The 19579-nt window shown below is 42.9% G+C and overlaps 2 protein-coding genes across 8 annotated transcripts in view; both read left to right on the top strand.

Annotated features, from left to right (window-relative positions):
- Positions 1-3279, top strand: part of lyst (lysosomal trafficking regulator) — a 66042-nt gene extending 62763 nt beyond the window's left edge. For all 7 annotated transcript variants that reach the window (XM_069145046.1, XM_069145051.1, XM_069145050.1 and 4 more), the window contains 5 exons: positions 192-331; positions 413-510; positions 601-757; positions 849-920; positions 1031-3279. In XM_069145046.1, coding sequence (XP_069001147.1) covers positions 192-331; positions 413-510; positions 601-757; positions 849-920; positions 1031-1169 — 606 coding nt within the window. In that variant the 3' untranslated portion in view covers positions 1170-3279. The remainder of the gene's footprint in view (positions 1-191; positions 332-412; positions 511-600; positions 758-848; positions 921-1030) is intronic.
- Positions 3280-3645: 366 nt separating this feature from the next.
- On the top strand, positions 3646-19579 carry LOC138195540 (guanine nucleotide-binding protein G(I)/G(S)/G(O) subunit gamma-4). Its single transcript, XM_069145045.1, has 3 exons — positions 3646-4071; positions 5380-5485; positions 17421-19579. Exons 2-3 carry the CDS (start codon positions 5387-5389, stop codon positions 17547-17549), a joined length of 228 nt encoding a protein of 75 aa, XP_069001146.1. The 5' UTR covers positions 3646-4071; positions 5380-5386; the 3' UTR covers positions 17550-19579.

Raw genomic sequence — 19579 nt, 5'->3', positions numbered from 1 at the left:
ACTTTCATCGGTCCCCACCACTAGCATGTAGATTTCCTGTTTCTCTGTCTCTGATGGGTTTTTCAGCAATCGATTTGCAAAGCCCAGTCAGAGATTGATTAATGGAATTGTTTTTAGGAAAAGGTACAACTGAGATCCTCGCTGACGTGCGTCCTCTGTGTGCACGGTCTCTGGTGCGTGTCTTTCCACAGCCGTCGGAGATGGAGGTGGAATCTCAAGTTCACCTGTACGGACACACGGGGGAAGTCACGGGCCTGTTTGTCTGCAAACCGTACAGCATCCTCATCAGTGTGAGCACCGACGGCACCTGCATCCTCTGGGACCTCAACAGGTCGGTGTGACTGAAAAAGTCCAAATGGATGAAAGCGCTCGCTGCGTGCCGAGTTTTCTGAGCTTCTGTGTGTTTCTGCAGACTCTGCTATGTACAAAGCCTCACGGGCCACAAAAGCCCGGTGACCGCTGTGTCGGCCAGCGAGACGACGGGGGACATCGCGACAGTCTGTGACTCAGGTGAGGGACGTCTCGTTCTGTCTCGTGCGGCACGTCTCCGGCTCATTAAGGCATCTGATTTGAGTGCCGACTCCTGTTTTTCGTACCCAGAGGGCGGAGGCAGCGACCTTCGCCTGTGGACGGTGAACGGCGACCTGATCGGTCACGTGCACTGCAGAGAGATCATCTGCTCTGTGGCTTTCTCCAACCAGCCTGAGGGCGTGTCTGTCAACGTCATCGCAGGTGGTCTGGAGAACGGTGTCGTGAGGTGAGCGGGAACGTCGTCTTTTTGTTGTTTGCGTTCACGCGCGTCTCTTTTTCTTGTAAAGACACGGAATCCTTCCCACCGGTGTTTTCAGGTTGTGGAGCACCTGGGACCTGAAGCCGATGAGAGAGATCACCTTTCCCAAGTCGAGCAAACCCATCATCAGGTATTTTAACGGCACCACCATCATGCTATTGTCTCTGTGCTTTTACACGATGCCACTTACTGCCACATGCGCACTTCTTCCTCATCCTGAGTCTGATCATGTCCCCTCAGCCTGACGTACTCGTGTGACGGCCACCATCTCTACACGGCCAACAGTGAGGGCACGGTGATGGCGTGGTGTCGACGGGACCAGCAGCGCATGAAGCTGCCCATGTTCTACTCCTTCTTAAGCAGCTACGCTGCAGGCTGACTGCGTGTCTGACGTTTACTCATGTCCAATTCTCAGCAAGAGGACCTCCCTTCCTCCTCCTCCTCCTCCTCCTCCTCTCGTCCGCACTGACAGGGAGGAGGAAATGTCAGCATGGCCTCAACCTCTCTGAACCCCCTCCGACTTTTAAATAACGCCTTCCTCAGCTGAGCAGAACTCTCCCACCGCCGCTCCCAGCATTACAACATGATTCTGAACACAGTATTATATGTATATAAATCTATATTTATAAACGATCAAGAGGAATGGATGCATATTTGGCCGAGGCTGCAACAGACACTTTATACAAATCCTATTTCTGAGTCTTTTATTTGATTCCTGCTGTGGTGTTTTTTTGTTGTGCAGGAAAGAAAAAAAACCTGCCTGATGTTGATTTAGCTGTTTTCCTGGTAAGCTGCTATCGTCTGGCCGAAGCCAGACCCAAAAGTGTGAAGGACCCTCTCCCCACGTCCCCCGTCTCTCACCTCGGCGGCGCTCCGGTCTCCTGCAGCGCGTCGTCTGACAGATCGTCGCCTGAGCTTGGCGAGCGCGTCCTGCTGACGCTGCGGTTAGCGGGGGAGCGGGGAGCCCTCCTCCTGGCGTCTGTCGCCGGGAGACGTCCCGCTCTGCGGGAGTGAGACGCCCCTCTGCTGGGCTGTCTGCTCCACTCAAGTCTGAACACTGGTGTCACGGCCCCGCTTCACTCTGTACCAGAGCTGGGAGGGTGGGACTGGAGGGGGGAGGCGGCGGGATGAATTGTACCTGGTGTTGCCTGTTGTTCTGTCGTACTTCTGCATGCTAGGATGATGCTGACCTTGACTGTGGGAATGTGGATATGACACTCGCTGTCAGGACGCTCCTCGTTTAACGCCCGTCTTTTTGCATTGGGAGATGTTGATATTCATTTATTTATTAGAAACACCACGGAGGCTCATCTTTGCCTTCCTTCTTTCCCTCATGTTTTTACTGACTGAGATGGCTTTCAGAGAAAGTAGTTAACAAACAGCATTTAGATGCCTGCCGCTAAAGAAGAAGCAGAGAGGACCTTCATGAATGCCCCCCCCACTCCTCGCTGATCGGAGACACCTGCTTCGTACCCGTGCAGCATCGGCAAACGTTTTTAGTCGGAGTGAGTGTTTGATGAAGCGCATCACATCCGGCACACTTCAGTTTGAGCTTTTCCTGCACTGATGAGGTTTATTTTATAATCATACACACTACTACGCTCATCAGGAAGCAGACAACCAACCGTTTCTTTCCTCAACCCAGCCGAGTGTCCATGCAGCTTTTCTTTACATTCCCTCTCAGCCTCCTGCACTTACATTTCCTCTGTTATTTTGTGTCGAACGGGAGGCAGAAGCACTTTTTATCAGCTGCCATTTAATTCAAGAAGATCTGTAGTCTTAACATGAACTTTGCTTTGCTAATAAGTCAAATCCAGAGAGCAATATCAGACCTAAACATGCAGTAGGTTCACACCGTTTTAACACAGAGTGTGTTGCCTTCATGGTGACTGCAGCGCGTCCTCTGATGAAAAACGACGTCTTACACTTCACACTTTGACTTGTCTACGAGAAAGGGAACATTTCTTATTGTCTGATCATTCCTGTTTGTTTTTTCTTCCTCTTCATCCTACCTGGACTCTAGTTGTTATTGTGTTTGTTTACCGTTTGTCACGGTTGCTTGTGTACTTGCATTTCCTCTTTGAAATTTATGAAAGTGTGTGTATGTGTTTACTTGAATGCAAACCTTCTTCTTCTCTTCTACATCCAAATCTTGGTTTGTGTGAATGTTTTTATGAAAAAAATGACAAAAGGCAAATAAAAAAGGATTTTCTGACAGAAGGAAGTTTTATTTTTCTGTTGATAAATTAAGCTATGCATAATTTAAGATCCTTGTCTTAGATTGCTTATATCGTTGTTTTGTTTTTTTTACCTCTCTGGTTATTTTAATTTTTATTTTTTTTTTGCAGGTTCTCAATGTCTTATGGTTCTTTTAGTTTGTATATTTGTGTGTGTGTGTGTGTGTGTGTGTGCGTGTGTGCGTGCGAATGCGCGCGTGTGTGTGCGCGCGCAAACCCAAGTGGAGCATAATAAAAGTATATAATACTACATCTGGTCGTTTGTGTCCATTTCTTTGTGTGGAAAAAGGTGCGTTTAGGGACATGTAAACCTGCTGCACACATGACTGCATGAGATCAGAAGCATAAATATGAAAAAAAGAAAAAAAAAGAAATAATGGTTAAAATACATGGGTTTAAAATCTGAACGTAATTTCCCCCAAACACCGCTGTCGTTAAGGATGAAGTCCATCAGTTGCCGTGGGGGTAAAGGGGGGGGGGGGGACCCGGTGATGTCAAAGCTGATATACAAATGAAATGGGGAAGCCTGCAAATCTCTCTGGTGCTTCCTGTTGCAATAAAGCAAAATAGAAAACCAGCAGCTCGTTAATTTGACTGATAGGCAGTGCAGGTGCGTTTAGGGTCAGTTCGTACAGTGGAAACACATCCCCGGCTTGTTGCTGCTGCAGCTCCTGGTCCACTGATCGAGTGCTCCCTACCCCACAGCCTCTCTATCTGATCGTCATACAGAGGTTTCCCCCCCTGCTGCATGCGTAACATCTCTCCAAGTCCAGCCGTGGTTGCTCACCGAGAAGACCTCACCGCTTGGATCTCATCTTCCCACACGGAATACGCACGACTCGCGCTGAGCGAACCGCCGGGGCGAAATTAAAAACCGCCAGGATCGAGCTCGTCGGGTTCAGTCCAGACCGAAGCGAGGCTGGGATTTCCTCCTATCATCTGATATTTGACAGATCCTCATTTTGTGTGCGTGTATGTGTGTGTGTGTGTTGGGTGGAGTCAACCCGGAATTCTCCAAATTGGAAAAGCATTGGCACGTTTCAGGTAGGTCGGCGGCTGTAGCCTACATTAATGTGCTCCTAGCCGAGGCATGCAGCGGAGCATTAAGACATTTTGACTTTAACATCATGCATCCTCTATGCAGGATCATTTGTCTCTTTCCATGATGTGTGCTGTGCTGTTTTCTGCTCCAACCAGGGCCGCAGCTCGCTCTGTGTTGTGAGCCCACATTTTTTTTTTTTTTTTTTTTTTTTTTTTTTGTATCTCCTTTAGAAATAAGAGTCGCCCGTGTTTGACAGATCTGCATCAACAATTAGCGTCGTTGCATTTGGATTAAACCACACAGAGGCGAACACAAGCCCCCAGATGTGGACGAATCGAGGTGTGGGGTGGGGGGGGGAGCCTACATGGAAAAGGCCTGGTAGCTTCCCTGCGAGGGTGTGATTAGGAGCTATAAATTGGCTTTACAGAACCACGAAGGGTGGATTCATCGATCAGACAAAACGTCTGCTTTATAAAAAAAACCAATCATTTTTAAACACGTTTTAATTCGACTTGATGGAAAGTAAATCAAGAAATCGGTGGGGGGAAAAAAATGCACAGTGAGTGAATGGATTCAGCAGGACCCCACCTCTGTGAAATGCTTCATTATTATAAAATACAGCTGTGGTCAGGTGTTGTTGGAGGGGGGAGGGGCTTGAGGAGAGAGAGGGGGGCCCTTAAATTAGTCCCTGCATGGACTGATTTGCAGGAAAGGCTGGTGGCAGCAGAGCAGGTGAAGTCCACTGCAGCTGCACTGATGCATACTGAGGGGAAAAGTTGAGGAGATGAAGGAGTGGACAGACCTGCTCCAGTCTGGAGGTGCAGACCAAGGAAAAAGTTTCAGGTTTGGAAAGGATCATTCAAAAAAAAAAAAAAAAAAAAAAAAATGCCCCTCCTATATGTCTTCTGAAGTGCACTTGAGTCCTGTTTGTGTGTGTGTGTTTAATCACCCACCCACACAAGCATAAACCCCTTTACTCCTCCCAGCCACAAGCTTTAAAGAATAGCTAAGAAAAACAATCATGCAGTGGCTGAACATTGACAAACTGCAGTCCAGCTGCTCCCTTCAAAGCTCTTTCTTCAGATAAAATGGAGCATGGCTGCCGGAAAACAGATTCCCCCACACAAAATGGGTCCTTTTAATGAAATAAAAAAAAAGAAGAAAGGGTCGTGGTGGAGAATGGCGGCTCTGAGGGGGGGGGGCAGAGATATCACCAGGGGGCTGTTGCTGCTTTCTGGCTTTAATGTGATGTTCACTGACTCTATGTGCTGACACCCCCCCCCCCCCTCCCTCTCCCTTTGGCGCCACAGGATCACCATGAAGGACGGCATCGTCAACAACAGCACGGCCAGCATCTCCCAAGCCAGGAAATCTGTGGAGCAGCTGAAGATGGAGGCCTGCATGGACAGGATAAAGGTACGGGGCCGCTTCTTTCACCTGTGTGTGTCTGAGTGGGTGAATTAATGCTGCACGTTCATTTCTGTCACCAAACCTGCAACATGTGAATTTATAAATCACCTGCAGTTTAGTTTGGTTTAGTCTAAAAGATCACAAAGAAAATTCGTGAGTCCAAATTTTGTTTTGCTCTACTGAAAGGTTCAAACTCACCTGATGATGTAGCTATAAAATTGTGTATCTAACCTCTGCTGATAGTTTTCAGAGCAGCAACAACCCTTTTTTTTGTCAGAAACATTTTGTCCGATAAAACCATAAAAATGTTTTTGCTTGCTTTGAATAGGCAACAGTATCATAGTCATATCATATTTAATATTTTTTATTTTTATTTCTTTACCTGTGACTATAATGCTGCTGTAGCGAAAACATTTCCCCTTGTGGGATTAATAAAGTATCTATCTATCTATCTATCTATCTATCTATCTATCTAGTTTGCTGTAATGACTTTAAATTTGCATGCAAGTAAATACAAAAATAATAATTTATTAAACTCAATAGCTCGGCTGATGATCACAAGCCACATTGGATGACATGTTCCTTAATTATTTTTAACATGGACTGTCCTCCTGTTGTAAATGACCAGATGTGTATTAATCCGCAGCAAAAATTAGTCCCCTATTAATGCATTAATGAGTCCTGTTTGAACGACGTTTGATAATCACTACAGTGCCGAGCTGTTGTTGGGATTTATTGAGCTCTTGTGTGAGGTTTGTGTTTTTTAAAAGGTTGCTTCCTCAGTAGGTTCAAATGGGTTTGAAGGTGAGAGTCAGTGGTGTGGCAAGGTAGATCTGAAAGTATTTTTGTTTGAAGCATTGTTGGGTCGTTGGATTGGTCGACAAGCACAGAAACATGCACGTTGCCAGTCGGACCATTTAAACCTTCATCCGGGCCACATGAAAAAAGAGCAGGTCAGGTTTTTTTTGCTTCAGCCGTTCTTTTGATTTCGATGCAGACAGTGCATCAACATTACACTTCAAAACCATTCTTGTGTCGAATGCTGCGTCTGCTATTCACTATTACGATAAACTATTTATCGTCAATCAGACCATTGTGGGTGCATTCAACCATTTATTGGATGGACTGATGCAGTAAGAGTGAATCATCGCCATCGGTCTTTCTGATAAATTAAAGGAGCACTCCACCAGTTTTAGCATTGCACCCATACAACATTATCAGAGGTAGCTTCTGGTTGTCAAAACCGGATGTCTACATTACCCACAACGCAGCTCTACAGTTTAGTTTAATAGTACGTTCATGAGCAACTGGGAAGTGGGAAAATTCCTCCTGTGGAACTGGGAATATCCCACCGGGTAAGTGGGAGGTTTTTAAGAACTCAGAGAAGCAGGTTTGATGTCACTTGACATTCAGCGTTTGAAGTGAAAGGAAGAAATGAACCTGGTCTGAAAACAAATAATGTTGACCTCGAGCTCCGGTTTGTCCCCGTGTTGGTTTATATGGATGATGATGAGGTTGTTTGTCACTTTTCATTCGATGTGTTCCAAATGCGTGCTAATGTACGAACACTCGTACGTTCATTCACACTGACAAGCATTGAAATGCTGTGCACTGACTACCCGGAGGATGTACTCAAAACGGTCCACAAATTGAGAGTGAAACGTTGCACACTTTCCACACTCAACGGTCGCCATCCGGTCAGTACAGTACGGCAGTGTGCATTTGTGACATCACTATCCTGTACCACACAACTAAGAGTACTGACATGTAAGTTTACTGTACGCGAGTGTACTACGGGAAGTACGTCATCTGGAGCACGGCTGTTATTCTGACGGGGCTGCCATGTTTCCTGTTTGTGAACACTCTCAGGTAGAAAGTGGGAACTTTCCTCATCTCCACCTGCCTGAAGGATAAGAGTTGGTTGTGCTAATGTAGCCTCTTGTCTCGAGCAGAAATGAGGAGCAGGCTAGAAAAGTTTGGGAAACTCACTTCTTTCTGACTCCACAACCCGATCGTCAGCCTCAAGCCAACGCTAACCCGCGTGACGTGACTTGAGAGGATTTGCCAGATTTTGAGCAGCTTCCATCAGAGAAAATACATATAAACACTCATAAACTACCACAATCAGATTACCCACCGTTGATTCCAACTGTTTTTCAGCTTCGTTTAGAGGAACCTATTTTGACAGGCGTCACATGAAGCCTCAGCTCTGCTTTGAAGGAGTCACCACCTCTATGTCAGAGTGGATCTACTGTGCACAGCTGGGACTCCCGAGCAGCACCGCTGTGGTAGCCGTGAGGGATGAACCCAGGGGAATTGTGGGCCGCGGTGATTTCTGACCACTTCTGACATCAGCTTTCTACCAATGTGGGTCAGTTTGGGTGCAGAGCTCCTCCTCGTCGACCTGTGAGATGAAGATCTCTGGTTTAAACTCGTTGTTCGCTTCTTCTATAAAACACTCTTGCTGCTCCACCACACTTTTATTATGAAGCAGTACATCATAAAGGCCTCATAAAGAGCGTGTGTCCTCATCAAACAGCACCTGGCTAAATATTGACTTTTGATAACTTCACACTGTTTATATTCGAGGTCAGTCGCAGTGTATTAAAACATCATAATACTGCTACTGTAAACAGAGACTTCTACATTGGCCAGAACTCATCGTTGTTTTTTACTGCACGATCTGTTCGCCCCATCAAAAGGCCTTTTCTTCCATTCATATGTTTGCGGTATTTGAAGGGGAAGCTTCTTCAACGCTCGTGCAACCTAAAGGGCCGTGTCATCATCTCATTCGGCAGGCTCCTCGTGTGCTCCGGGAATGATTGCCCTGCAGCCCCGAGGCTGTTCGTTCAGCATTATAGCCGCGCTTGGAAGCCGGCCATACACCATCATCCCTACTCAGCACAACAAAGGCTGCTTACAAGGAAAAAAAATCCTCTTCTTTAAAAAAAAAACACAAAAAAAAAACAACAAAGTGATTATCCCCGACTTGTAATCAGGCTTTGGAAGATGTGTTTCACCTACAAGTTGTCTTTTGTAGCCCGATGTCGCATTGAAATGTTTCAGTTATTGATGAGTCGCGTTGTTCATCAAAATAAACACTAATGCAACTTATGGATACATGTTCAGAACAATGTAAGTGTTTATTTCAAAATAAAAGTAGCTGCACAATTTTTTTTTAAGACAAAATACAAAACATACAACCAACGTTTTATGATATACCTAAAAAACAAAAAAAGTAAATTAATCCAAACCAGTCAATGACCGAAATGGTTAAGTTAATAGTTTTCAATACAGACCACCAAACTAAGTTCAAACTATGTCAAAATTGCTAAGAGAGCGCAAAGAGCAAATCTAAAAATGAATTTTGAAGCTTTGGTGTATTTTCAGTCCAGCATCACGTTAAAGAGTATAATTCATCTGTCAGTCTACTGGACGATACCGTGTCAGTGTCGTGTTTTGCCTAGCCTAGGCGTAGAAAGTCATGTGATAGAGGTCATTTTACAAAGTACAAAAGTCCAGGTATGTAGGTTTTTTTATGGGGATGGATCAAACCTGTGACTTTTAACCCTGGAAACCAGGATTTGAGTCTGTGAAGAAGCCACATGAATATCGTTTAAGGAGTGTTTTCCTAAACCTAACCACGTGTTGTTTTTTTTTCACGCTAAGGCAAAGCACAATGTGACACTGACACAGTATGCTGTAGTGGGTACCAAAGTGTGACCCTGGGTTACAGTTTTCATAATAATAATATAATTTCTATATGTGAAGGTTTAACCACTAAAGTACTTTTGGGCGATTAGAAACAACAGCAACGTCTGGCGGCCATACTGGAGGCCTTTGAAGAGTAGCTTCCAGCTCTTTGAGTTTTCACCTCGGCTGTGTCCCTATAATGGAAGTGATGTCGTTTATCTGTGTGCTGTTGGTGATTCTTGGTTGGTGACTGAAACATAGTTTGTGCTTTAACCCTCAAGTCACATCACACTGTGAAGAAAGTTGAGGCAAAATAGAATCGGCTTCCATTTTGCCTCAACTTTCTTCTTGATCATATCTGGCATGAACAGTTCTTTCCTCTCAGCTGTGACTGTGATGTGATGTTTTATCACTGAAAATTACACACAATTCAAATCCAATATTAACACTTATATGTTTAATTCCATGAGTTGATTTTTAATAATTAGATTTTTGGCTTGTAAATACAAGTACTTTTATGTGCTGCGACTATAATCTGGGAAACTATCTTGGCATATTAAAGCATTAATGCTCCAAAGTCAAAATAACACCAGGTTTTCTTGCTGATATGCAGCCTGCATCAAAAGTGTCAGAAACTCTGGATGTCAGTCTGAACAGACTTTCCATTTTAAATACTGAATAGACATTTGTTTCAACCTCTCCTTTTTTTCCTGTGTTTTATGTGCTGTGTCCTTGTTCTGTTTGTTGTGGTTGCACATTATGTTCGGGCCCACAGCCAGCGCTCGAGTGGAGTCTCACATGATGGTGCGAAAATGACAGCAACACAACCAAAATACTAGTTTCTGTGAACCAGAAAACGATGTGTTTTGTGGTTGTCCTGCTTGGCGATCCGTGTCACTGCACGGATCGCCAAGCAGGGAACACGGCACCGGCATCGAGCACAGGTTGAACCGCACGTTACGCTGTGAACTGTCTGTTGCTCGAATGTAAAAAGAGAGTCTGAATAACATCTATCTGACATGCTCAAAGTATAATAGTGTGGGACATAAACAAATTTATAGTGCCTGCTGAAGGCGAAAGGTAAATATTAAGAGAAGTAAAACTATATGAAATTGTTTTCTTGAATGAAGTGAGAAGAGTTTAGATCACATCGTGTCTGAATAGATGTGACTTGTCAGTTTTACTGTCACTTCATCATTTTATGGAAAACAGCGTGTCAGACCCGAATGGAAATGGATCTTAAATGTCACAGCGGATCCATATCGGAGGGGCTTTCACTCAGCTCCACAGCGGCTCTGACAAAAGTCTACGCTTTTGTGAGTAACTGATGTCTGTGGTGTCACTTGGGGGAAACGTTTCTCCTCAGTGAAAACCTTTAAGCACCAAACCCATCGAGCTGTTTTTGACCAGGATGTTTTTTTTATGTTGCTGTGAGTAAAGTTTGGTTTTCATAGATCTATGTTAAGTATTTGTTAAAAGAGGCACTGGGTTCACCTGTAAAAAAAATACTCTTTATATCAGTGCTCAACTTCTCATTATTAGCTCAAATAATGTTCAGAGAATTACTAAATTAATGCTTCAAAGAGGGAAATGTTTTCAGTTATATTATGAATTCGGCATATAAATATAAATATCTGTACATTTTTGCAAATTCAAAAGTGAAAAAACAATAGGTTCTAAAAACAACATTGGCAGCAGCTTTATTATTTTCTCTGGATGGTCAATAGTTTTTAATAAACACTTGGCACATCAGATGTGACGATCCAAATAAGTTTTCATTAAAATCCCCCCTACAAAAAAAAAAAAAAAAGCACTGAAGAAGAACGTGGCTGGAAATAAAGGCAGAGAGGCAACAGACAGTTGGCCTCGTCAGGCGATCCCTTAAATTTAATTAAGGGATCTGACGAGGGAGAGTGTGTCCGTGACAAGAGCGGTCTCTGCGCTCTGATTGAGGGATCACCACGTTCTCATTAATTGCTCAATCAGCCAAAGGAATGTGATCTGCGCTAATTAGAAGGACTCTCCTTCCATCTTGGGGCTGCAGTGTAATTACAATCAGTCTGGGACTAATGACACACACTGTGCAGTACCACTCTTCGTCCTGTGGGGCTCCAGTTCTCTGCACACACCCCGGCTGCAGTCGCATGATAATATAATTACTGCATTTACTTTGATTATGAAAGTAATTAAGCTGTTTATTTGTAATGCAAGAGAAGGTTTTGTTCATGTTCCCACTTTGTGCCGGTTTGGATGCTGTGATTAGTGCCCGAGTTTTTTCGAAAGTGCTTAAATAGGCTTACTTATTATTTTCTGCAAATATTGTGTCTTTTTGGGGGGTAATTTATAGTGCCATTAATATAAAAGTGCTCTTTGTATGACCTTAATCAGCATCCAGATATACAGATCAATGGTTTGCCTGTAAACAGTCATTCATAATTTGACATTTCATTGCTACGCTGAGTTTCCTCTCAGCTGTGTCTCAGGAAATGCAAAACCATCCTTCCAGACGGTGTTACAATGCTGCGAACCATCGATGTGTTATTGAAAGTCAGGTCTTGTCAGTTTTAGTACAAGCGACAACAACATAATAACACTTGTGTTCTCTGAAATATCATTGTGAGGTGTATTGTGAATAATCAGTGACTTATCAGCGACAGATCAATTGCAAAACAGATCCACGGTTCCAGTGATGTGCAGCAGACATACGTAATGGAGACGCATTAGCTGGGAGAAGGTGGCGACGGTACAGCAGCTCGAGCCGAAATCATGCAGAGAAGAAGCCATGCGGGATAACACCGCTTTTTTGTCTTTCTTTAGTTTGGGAACTTAATGCGCTGCACTGCTGGATGTTCACTTATAACCGAACTAAACTTCTGGTTTCCACTTTTGTTTTGTGTAAAGGAGGTAATCAGACTGAAGCAGGAGAGGACAGTGGGATGTATTCCTGGTTTAAACTGTATATTGTGTTTGGACAGGATCATTCTAAAGTATTTTAAAAGCAGTGCGTATCAGAGACAGAGAGGCAGATTGACTTGACTGGCTGTGTATGATTGGTAAAAAGACTGTGAGCTGGTTTTGGTCTGACAAGCAGTTGTGACTCTGAATGTCGATGTCGGTCTGTGAATCGATCGGCCCGCATCTCTGGTGCATATTGAAATATCTCAACAACTATTATTTGTCAAATTTGTACAAAACAATCAAAAAGTGAATCATAATGATTTTGACTTTTCCTGCATGAGGTTGACATTTGTGGTTTCGAGTCAAATGTCTCATTAAATATTGGATTATTATTCGGATCGCCAAGACACATAATGAAGACATCAATGTCCCCCTCAGGATGAATTTTGACGACCTCGTGTTATCCCTGACTTTTTATCATTTCACAGTTTTAATTTGGCCAAAAATATTTTTTATGACCAACTAGGGCTTTTCCATCAGCCTCAGCTGTAAATTTGTTTTGGTGAATGTTGACATGTTATTACGATAAACTAAGGTGGTTAATAATGAGGCGGATGTGGAGCAGATGAAATAGAAATAATAATAATAATAATTTCATTTTAATAGTGTGTGTGTGTGTGTGTGTGTGTGTGTGTGTGAGAATGGGAGGCACGTTGTAAAGTGTTTTGAGTCTGTTAAAGATGCTGTAAGTAGAAATGAAAATAAGTTTTGAGTTCATCACACCACAGAAGTATGGGTTGTTAACTACCCATCCAAATTTGAATGAAAAAAATACACAGACAAGTATGTTAAATTAGGGTTTGAAATCGTGAGAAAATCAGCAGTCTCTTCTGCTCTGAGACTGGGGGGGCGTGTCCTGAAGGAGCTGAAGCTCCGCCCACTCGCTGGAAGGTGTTCAGTGTTCAGTATGACAGTCTTGTGGCTGCAGTTCTTTTCCCCACTAAGCGGTCTGTCTGACATCCAACCTCTCTGTGACTTTATGCATGATGTCCCACTGGTCCTCTGTCTCTCTGCTGGATGGAGCAGCCTGCTTTGGGAAAACACAATAGAATTAGAATTTATTTGTCCAATGAGTGAAACATACAGATGCATATAAATCCAGCTTGTCCCCCTGAGCTGTAACACAGGAGTCAAACTGGACACCAGAGACAGCAGACAGTGAGTCTCCAACTACTTCTAACCACCTGCATTACAATAGTGGAGACAATAAGAGCGGAGGAGTTGATTTAGTTCTGTAACGACTGCAACATGCACAACGCTGCAGTATATCACATGTCAACTCATTATGTCACATTGAACCTGCTCAGGTCGAGCTAAAAGTCTTTCTCTTCCACTGATGTCCCTCCACCTCCTCCTCCTCCACCTCCACCTGCTCTCTGCAGCCTCCTGCACATGTAGTTGGGCTCGTTTATCCGGACTGGTACTGGTACATGTAACCGAGAGTGTTCTTGGAGGATCTTGCTTCCAGGAAAGATGAACTTGCGGGTGGAGGGAGACGTCCTGCAGCAGCTAGCTGATGTAAAATAACAATCTGACTACGGCAGGAATAGAACTGAAGTCGAGTGGGATGACTTCTTATGCAAATGAGCTCCAGGCTTTTATAGCGTTTCACCACGTGAGAGGAGGAGCCATGCAGAAGGTTATATAAACCGTCTGTGCGGTAGCTCGGTGACATACTGAAGCTAGATTTTAGCCCCGCCTAAAAAAAACCTGAGCTGAAGACAGATGAGAAACTGTTTAACGGTCTAACTCCACATTTCAGTGCGACAACGTTTTCAAACTTTGCACATGCTTTCAGCAACTCATTTCACACGTATATAATGTTTTGAGAAGCAAATTTTGGAATTTGCTTTACAGGGTCTTTAAGGTGAAAAAGTGATTCATAAGAGCAGACCATTTAATATGGTAAACATACCCTCTTAACATTAGCTCAGAGTTGTGGGAACGGCTGTAGACTTTTAGGGCTCCATCTTATAACCAGCGTATGTGTCTTTGCTGCTTTGTGGTCAGGTGCACTGGTGGTGGTGTCTTGAGGCATCAGGAAGTGATTGTCCAAGAAAAATCCAGCCTGAAATCAGTGCTGCAGGATTTTATTAAAGGTATATTATTAACATGTGCCTACATAGGTGGGTGTTCAGTGTTTGAACACTCTCTTCACAGAGATGTGCAGCAACACACAAACATGCAAAAAGTTACTCTGTGAAGGATTATTATTGTGTTCGTCAATCTTCTCATGAGCAGATCTGTTTCCTCTGCAGAGAAGTGTTCTTTTCTACTACTTGGAAAATCCGCCTTTATAACAGAAATCCCCTGAGGTGCAAGCTCACCTGACTGTAAAGAGGATGAAAGATGACTTTCTGATTGATTTATTTCATGTTACACCCAAAACACACCGACAATTAATTAATACCACCCCACTTTGCGGTCAGATTATCTGTTGATAGATTAGCAAAAGTGGATTTGAGGTGCTTAGGTTGTTAAAATAAAGTCCTTGGACTTGTTTCATACTAACTGGAACAGAGGGAAGTATTTGTGTTCCTGGGGTCCTATCTTCCCCAATTAATTGTAACAACAAGTCCTAACTCAAACCCAAACCCTTCCCCAGTTTGACACTGAAACCCATCTTATTTTAAGTGAATACAGAGTTGGGTTCAGGTTCTCATTATGTGCCATATAAGTCTGGGGAACATAGAAGTGACTCCTGGTGAAGAATGAGTTCCCAAACTTTGTGCCCTGCACTCGGTGAGTGTTCTGTCAAATTATTGCATATTTTGTATGAAAAGTGTCCGAATGTGAAACTAAGTAAAGCTGCTGATATTCTATATGTCTGTTCTTGTCAGGAAATCCCATTAAAAGATCAAAACCAACTGGATAGTTAAAACCTGATGTAGTTTATTCCTCCATGTTACCAAATGTGGAATAATCCACGACAGAAAATAGTTCCCAACAAATGCACCACATGCTCCTTTTTGAGTGGCATTTGTTCAAATATACTGTCTCCGTTTGTTTGGGGAAATTTCTGACTCTTTTTTTAAAAGGTGGAAATATATAATTGTGAGCTGTTTTCAATAGTTTTACATATTTAGAAGGAATGAATGAAGTTGTGGCCTTAATGTCTTTTCACGGTATTTGGTGATGTTAAGAGAAATATTGAATAGCACCAGCCTTATTGTTCCTTTTAAAGTACACAAATCTCAGCAACTGATATTGATCCACAATCCTTTCTGCATATTTTCATTTTACGCTATGAGATGGTTGAAATAATAATGTAATGGTCCCACGTTTAAGACCAAAGCTGACGGGCAGCATGGCGGATTCTTTGCGCTGTATTTTCCCGTGAGAGCGTCAGTGAGTGAGGTGAAGTGGCAGGCAGGAGGTCAGATGGTTCTGTCCTCCACGTAGATCCCCGAGTCCTCGCCGTCCCTCTGATGCAGCTGCTGCTCTGGTCTTCATCTCCTGCCTCCCATACTGTAACCTCCCACTCAGCTCCCGAGTGGAAACCTGCATTCACATGCAGTCCGGCTCTACTGTAAAATGCACTGTTTGACTTTGAAGAATACAATGTGCAGCTTTTTACCTTGACGGGAAGACGTGTGTTGTAAGTCCCACACATTTATTTGAGTTGGTTAAGTTCTCGCCTTAACGCCGCTCAGTCACCGCAACGAGCTGTGTCGTCCTCCTGCCTGAGGCTGAGGTAACATCAGTGCAGCAGCCACAGGCCAACACGACGAGTTGTAGACAAGCGTGATGCTTCAGTGCAGAGCTTACAAAATGAACATGTGTCTCACGACTCCTCTCCATGTGTTTGTTTTCAGCTGCCTTCACTGTTATCATCATAATAATATCATCAAATAAACAAATCATTACCATCATTTTTTTCAAGTTTTTCCAAAATTATTATTTACTCTTGACAAATAGACAAATGTACAAGAGAAATATAAATGACCATAAATGTAATACAACTATACAAACAACTTTTTATCTTTAACATAAGCGACTGTAATTCTGGGTGCTTAAGTGTAATGAGGTTGAAGTCAAATGTTTTTTTTCTAATTGTAGTTGCAGTGGTCGTAGAGTTTTGGCACATGTGGTTGGCCACCACGTGTGCCAAAACTCTACGATGCTGATTGGTTAAAGGCTACTCCAATAGTTTCAAAATTCACCTGAGGTACACCGAGTAGGATGCAACAACTGGAAATGATTCTGTATGGAGGGTGGCAGACCAACATATTCAACCAGTGATGGGTCTGGTACCACCAGGCTCGTAGTCTCTGGCCCCGTTCACGCCTGGCATTAACATTGACGTGACGCTGGGATCGGATTTCCCTTCCCCACTCTACAAGCAAATGAATACGTACTGTACATTTTTGTTTGCAATGAGCAAATGCATTGTTGTTTTTATTAATCGAAAGAAAATCAAAAGAAGTGGAAGAAATCAAAACGAGTGGCTTCTTGTTGTTGCATCGCACTTTAAAATTGCACCGTTGGTGCACGGATGAGTACGCACTTCAACTTACACAGAGGATGTCAATTGAAGAGACTGTCCTTCAATTTGGGATGCACTCACATACTCACATGTTTAGAGTATGAGGCCATATGCGTCCCACACCTCCAGATGTGGTCTGAGCAGATCGGATCGGATGCGTCCCCAATTGGTCTTGAGTGCTTTCACACCTGTTCTTAGAGCTGTCAACATGTGATCGGATCCCCTCAAACACATTTTAATGACAGGTGTGAACAGGGCATGCCAACCTGTTCAATACAAAACAGAATATACACAGTATATTTAAATCTACTTCATCAAACATAACTAGAAATCAGTTAAAATGATATTTAACCCACGACTTTAACACTTTACACAAGATACTTTGTTTAAGGAAGCAACCATATGATTTATGCCATAAAATGAATCCTCTGGTTTACATTTTATGGAATTATTATTATTATTTCTATTCTGATTATTAAAGTAGAGGGATTAGAAAATAATAAAGAGAAATGTAACAGTGGCTTCAGGCTGAAGTTGAACCTATAGGTCACATGACTGATGAAGTACGTATAAGAGAACTGGAAACCAGCTCAGACAGCACTGCAATGAAGGCAAGATTACATTATAAAGAAAGCATGGAGTAGTGGAGAAGCTTTAGTAGCTTCAAAAACATCCTGCACATCATTTAAAAAGATAAACAGTCTGTGATTTGATGTTCAATCATACATCCTGAATTGCTGGGATTTTATTGATAAACATCTAATCACATGTACCCGTCTTTTTTCCTTTGTCTCAACCTTCCAGGTCTCCAAAGCAGCTGCAGACCTGATGGCGTACTGCGACGCCCACATACGCGAGGACCCCCTCATCGTGCCCGTCCCCGCCTCCGAGAACCCTTTCCGGGAGAAGAAGTTCTTCTGCACCATCCTCTGATGACCTGCTGGTAGAGCTGTACAGGCGCAGGCATGGCGTCGCCTGCCTTCTCTGTCTTCACCACACCTGAAGCTACCGGCCGTAGGCATTGAGTTGAGTTTTGCCAGGTGGACACTCTGTTGTTGGTCAGCTCTGTCCTGGTGGCTGAAGGTTTTGGGGGAGTCAGCTTCCAAACTGGCAACCCAGTGAGAGTATCATGTCTTGTTAAATAGGTTTGTTATTGCTTTGTTATTAGAGAACAACCTTGCTAAGTGCTTAATGAGATGAGAGATGTTTTTCTTTCTTTTATTGTGCTAGATCTTAACTTGCCTCAGGAAACAGAAGTTTGCCCAGTGTCTGTGACTTTTTAAAGCATTTATTCCCATCCAGTTTATCCGAATAAAGAAAGCCAAAATGGTTGTATTATCTCCAACATAATTTGAGTTAGTTTCTCTTTGCTGTCACTGCGCCCGTTTGACTATTTGTGGCAACACTCACTGAAAGCACCGCTGAAATTGGACACTTCCCTCAGTAGTGGTTTCTGTTTCAATTTGCTTCCACAGTCGCCAACAATTAACCTGCTCATTTTAGTGCTGCAGTATAGCCGGATGCAGATGAGAGCGCAGAAACGGAAACCTTTTCTCACAGTAAATAATTTCAGTCACAATCTGCTCCCGTAATAAGAAGGAGGCGACTGCACTTCAGTTCTGCTACAAATAAATAAATAGACTGTGTTTATTGAAAGATGCAGAGCTAATGTTTCAGCAGTGAGATGACTTCTTCAGGGTTGTCACCGTGCAAACAACCCTTAAGTCTAAAATTATTTATGAATCTGCCACATCCCATCCAGACCCGCTCTAATGCATTCTACCTTTGCTGCTCTGTTTGATTTACTCTTCATGTACTTCATCCTCTTTGAATCAGACAGACTATCAGTTCATCCTGCAGCCCCCCCCCCCTTAACTGGAATATTTTTTGCAGTACTTCTTCTCCTCTTCCTTCCTTAACCGTCTCATTCATTTTTTGGGCATGTTTCCTGAGCCTGATTCTTTTTGCCTGTCCTGGAGTGAATGGCAAGGCCTTTGACATTAATGCCAAACCAAAAGGCCTGCATGTTTCTCTGCTCCTTTTCGACTGTCTCCTCTGTTTCCGAGGGACTGTCAGTCTTTTTGAGTGTACAGTATGTTACAGTGCCAACTTCTGTGAGAGCAGTGTGATCTTCACACTGTGATACCACAGACTTTTCTTTTTTTTCCGTTTTGTTTTGTTTGGGAAAGAAAAAGCACACTGTCAAAAACATTTCCTTTAAATGGTAGTTGAACAGCATTTGCTAATTTTTACGATGAATTGTTATGATCATTATTAATATTGTTATTATCAGTAGTATTATTGAATATTTGTTGCACAGCACTGACAGCTACATGACGTGTAGTGCTACTAAGCTTGTATGATACTTAGAAAAAAAACATTTATAAATCATGCAATTATTGGTACTATCTAAGTATTTTTTAAAAACAATGGTAAGGGTCGTTTACATATTATGATCCTTTTGGTGGTTCAGGCTTTTTGCGTCATCGTTTCTGTAGAAATTGAGAGAAATTTCCTCTTGGTACTTGAATAGCCATCGCATTAGGAATCAAACTCTGATAGTGGACTGTCACAAACTACTCAAATTGTTTTCAGGATAATTCTTGTCTTTATTTCCTATCTGAAAACCTGAGGCTGACCTCAGGGCGCTTTCACTGACCTCATCTGAAGGATGGTGCCAAATCTGAAACAAGAAATACACCGGCCAGAGATGAATATTGCATGGATTTATTTCTATCTATAACAGAGAGAACTATTATGATATGAAATATTGCCTCTTCATTGACTTTCTGGGTGCTACTCTGCACATAATGATCTCATTGGAGGCCGGATATGTCAATAATGTGCAGCTGTATTCATGAATGGTATTATCGTTTTAGGAAAAAAAAAAAATAGCATTTAAATAGCAGGCTTTGTAAATCCTTTGACGGATCAAATGAATTAAAGGAAAACGGTAACCCAAA

This window comes from Embiotoca jacksoni, unplaced genomic scaffold (genome assembly GCF_022577435.1).
Source record: "Embiotoca jacksoni isolate LCO1_2020_lvr unplaced genomic scaffold, fEmbJac1.0.p SCAF_12, whole genome shotgun sequence".
In the NCBI taxonomy this organism is placed as follows: Eukaryota; Metazoa; Chordata; class Actinopteri; family Embiotocidae; genus Embiotoca; species Embiotoca jacksoni.
The sequence above is the reverse complement of the archived record's forward strand: the minus strand, read 5'-3'. Positions and strand labels throughout refer to the sequence as shown.

Excerpts from the sequence above, each read along its gene's own strand:
- LOC138195540 (XM_069145045.1), top strand. The coding sequence starts at position 5,387 with ATGAAGGACGGCATCGTCAACAACAGCACGGCCAGCATCTCCCAAGCC. Across the intron at positions 5,486-17,420 it reads CCTGCATGGACAGGATAAAG|GTCTCCAAAGCAGCTGCAGA; the intron begins GTACGGGGCCGC and ends TCAACCTTCCAG.